The sequence below is a fragment of the Limulus polyphemus genome, unplaced genomic scaffold (genome assembly GCF_000517525.1).
Source record: "Limulus polyphemus unplaced genomic scaffold, Limulus_polyphemus-2.1.2 Scaffold3471, whole genome shotgun sequence".
In the NCBI taxonomy this organism is placed as follows: Eukaryota; Metazoa; Arthropoda; class Merostomata; order Xiphosura; family Limulidae; genus Limulus; species Limulus polyphemus.
The window spans coordinates 119162-119779 of NW_013669081.1; the positions used below are offsets into that span (position 1 = coordinate 119162).

At 32.2% G+C, this 618-nt stretch overlaps 1 protein-coding gene across 1 annotated transcript in view; it reads right to left on the bottom strand.

Annotated features, from left to right (window-relative positions):
• LOC106469410 (acetylcholine receptor subunit alpha-like) overlaps positions 1–377 on the bottom strand; it is a gene marked incomplete at its 5' end in the record, with an annotated part of 21266 nt that extends 20889 nt beyond the window's left edge. Inside the window, one exon of the mRNA XM_022397922.1 lies at positions 333–377. Coding sequence (XP_022253630.1) covers positions 333–377 — 45 coding nt within the window. The remainder of the gene's footprint in view (positions 1–332) is intronic.
• Between the last annotated feature and the right edge of the window lie 241 nt (positions 378–618).

Genomic DNA, 618 nt, shown 5'->3' on the forward strand with positions numbered 1-618 from the left:
TAACCACCTGGCCATGCCGGGCCAAGTACATGATAATATACTCAAATATCCCAGCATGATACCATTGTATACTTTAATGTTGTATCAAATAACGTGTTGTAAAAACTGAAGTTACCGTGGCTAAAATAACGCTTTCAAAGATGTAATGTTTAACTTGTAGAAAGAATTCAATAAAAATACCACAAGAAAAAAATATAAAACATTTAGAATAAACTAATCAGAGAATAATGTACAAGTTATACTAAAATTATGATACAATGCCTTAAAATTACAAAATTAAATAAAACGTTAGAAATATATCTTACACAAATGTATAACAACAATATGTTTACCTGTTGAACCCATACGTTTGTTGTCATGATCTGCTCCTTAAGGTTCTGAAAGAGAACAAATGATACGATTAGCGATTGTCATATTTGGCGGCTACCGATAGGATTACTGCTTGTAAATTCCTATTATGCTCGCCGAAGTGGCTAAAAATGTTATATTATAATGTTTAGTACACCATACTTCACCTTTTCGATACCAGAACCGGCTCGCTGCCTCCTTAAACTGTCGCGGACCATTAAAATTTAAAGATAGTGAAAAGCCTTTACGATTTACCAATTAATATTCTGT